Source organism: Opisthorchis viverrini, assembly GCF_000715545.1.
Source record: "Opisthorchis viverrini unplaced genomic scaffold opera_v5_6, whole genome shotgun sequence".
NCBI classification, from domain to species: Eukaryota; Metazoa; Platyhelminthes; class Trematoda; order Opisthorchiida; family Opisthorchiidae; genus Opisthorchis; species Opisthorchis viverrini.
The window spans coordinates 1,457,124-1,457,919 of NW_008751662.1; the positions used below are offsets into that span (position 1 = coordinate 1,457,124).

Consider the following 796-nt stretch of genomic DNA (forward strand, 5'->3'; position numbering starts at 1 on the left):
ACGTACCGCATGTTCGAACCAGCTTGGGTTCCCTGCAGGACGGCGTTTTTCAGTCGAAACCCATTGACGCAGTGCGTATGGCGAGCTGCAACTTTCTCCCAGTTCCCTCTCATACGGTAACCAATGGCGTCTTTTCTGATGTACACGCGGCTGCGCTGGGCTATCGCGACAGGCTGGCAATCCATCTAAAGGGATCCCATCCGCCTCAGACGGTGAGGAAACTTGAGGACTTCGCGCTGGTGATAGGTCTGATAAGAGGGTTGCACATAGTAACTCCCACAAGACAAGTCCCAGAGAGTAGACGTCAGTTCGCAAAAGTGCCACCCCGGTAAAGTTGATAGCGCCATCCAAGAGCTCCGGAGCCATGTACCGCAAGGTACCAGCCTATGCAGAAGCGAAAAAAATGGGACGTGGTGAAAGTGGACAATTCGTGGTGTGCAAAGGGAACTTGTTACGGTGAGGAACCAAGCCAGGCAAAAGACTCACTAAAATCTGTAGCAGATAATCACAGAATGGTTCTATCCGTCAGCTGGGTAATCAACTTTCCGGCGAATCCAGCCTCTTCAGAGTAGACAAATGAGTTCGATCCGATCCCTTGTTGGTTATCATCACTCGTATAGGTAAGCGTATACTCCTTCATTTCCTTCTGGAAATCTCAGAAGATGGAGACGAGAATGTGGAGTACAGGTAAGGCTGTAACTACGTTTATTGGTTGTTGATCAGGTGGCTGTTGATCTGCTCGCCGAGCTTGGCAATCGTTTCGTCACCATACGAGGAGACATCATCAGTGCGCACT

At 50.3% G+C, this 796-nt stretch overlaps 1 protein-coding gene across 1 annotated transcript in view; it reads right to left on the reverse strand.

The window, feature by feature from the left end:
- The window catches only part of T265_00611 (hypothetical protein), a gene marked incomplete at both ends in the record, with an annotated part of 37,253 nt that overhangs the window by 13,432 nt on the left and 23,025 nt on the right, over positions 1-796 (reverse strand). The window contains one exon of the mRNA XM_009164439.1: positions 7-384. Within this exon, the coding sequence (XP_009162703.1) occupies positions 7-384 (378 nt within the window). The remainder of the gene's footprint in view (positions 1-6; positions 385-796) is intronic.